This window comes from Perkinsus marinus, assembly GCF_000006405.1.
Source record: "Perkinsus marinus ATCC 50983 genomic scaffold scf_1104296973530, whole genome shotgun sequence".
Classification (NCBI taxonomy): Eukaryota; Perkinsozoa; order Perkinsida; family Perkinsidae; genus Perkinsus; species Perkinsus marinus.
In genome coordinates, this window is record NW_003201403.1 from 49 (window position 1) to 936 (window position 888).

Below are 888 nucleotides of genomic sequence, written 5' to 3' on the forward strand. Positions count from 1 at the left end.
AGACTCCTCCTGGACTCAGCTGAGGGAAGCGAACATATATTCTTCCAACATTCGTAGGGCGATAAATGTTGCTTATTTGAAGGCTGAGTCCGGATGTAATGTTTGTGAATATTTCGAGGCTGCAATTCGGGATTATCTGGAAATTTCTGAATGTAAAAAGACATGATTCTTTTCAAAAACATCGGCAGTGGAGGCGTGTAAAGCATATTATTATCGTCAGAGGTTTCCTGGGTCTTTCTGAATTTGCATGCTGCATACCACATTTCTTCCGAATCAGATACAATCACCATGCCGGCAGTGTCAGGGCAAAGGGCAAAGTTTTAAAACGAAGCGCAGCAAAGAGATGGTAGAGGTGCATATTGAAAAGGGTATGAGACATGGTCAGCGTATACCATTCCGAGGGATGGCCGATGAGGACAGCCCCGATGTTGAGCCCGGCGACTTGGTCATTGTTTTGAAGCAGAAAGAAGATACAGGTGGCTTCACTAGAAAAGGAAATGATTTATTTATTCGTCGTAGCGTAACTTTACTGGAAGCACTAACGGGATATACGACTGTTGTAAATCACTTGGATGATCGAAAATTGATAATTCGGTCTAAACCGGGTGACATTATCAGACCGATTGATATGGCGAGTGAAAAGCATTTTTTGAAGTCTGTGAAAGGAGAGGGAATGCCCACACATAAGAACCCGTTTGTGTATGGCAACCTGTTCTTGATCTTGGACATAGTTTTCCCGGAAAGTTTATCGGAGGAAGCAATGGAGAAGTTGAAAGAAGTGTTGCCGGCGCCTAAAGATTCACCGAGAATTACCAAAAAGATGGAGGAGGAATATGAACATCACGAGTTGGTCGATATGGATCCTAGTGTGAGCGCGCGTATGGGGGC

General features: G+C 43.9%; 1 protein-coding gene across 1 annotated transcript; it reads left to right on the plus strand.

The window, feature by feature from the left end:
- Window positions 1-331: 331 nt before the first annotated feature.
- Pmar_PMAR008471 (conserved hypothetical protein) lies at window positions 332-594 on the plus strand (the record flags this gene model as incomplete). The annotated part of the gene is made up of 1 exon (XM_002766181.1): window positions 332-594. A coding segment is annotated over one exon (263 nt), but the record flags the coding sequence as incomplete, so codon positions are not given.
- Window positions 595-888: the final 294 nt, after the last annotated feature.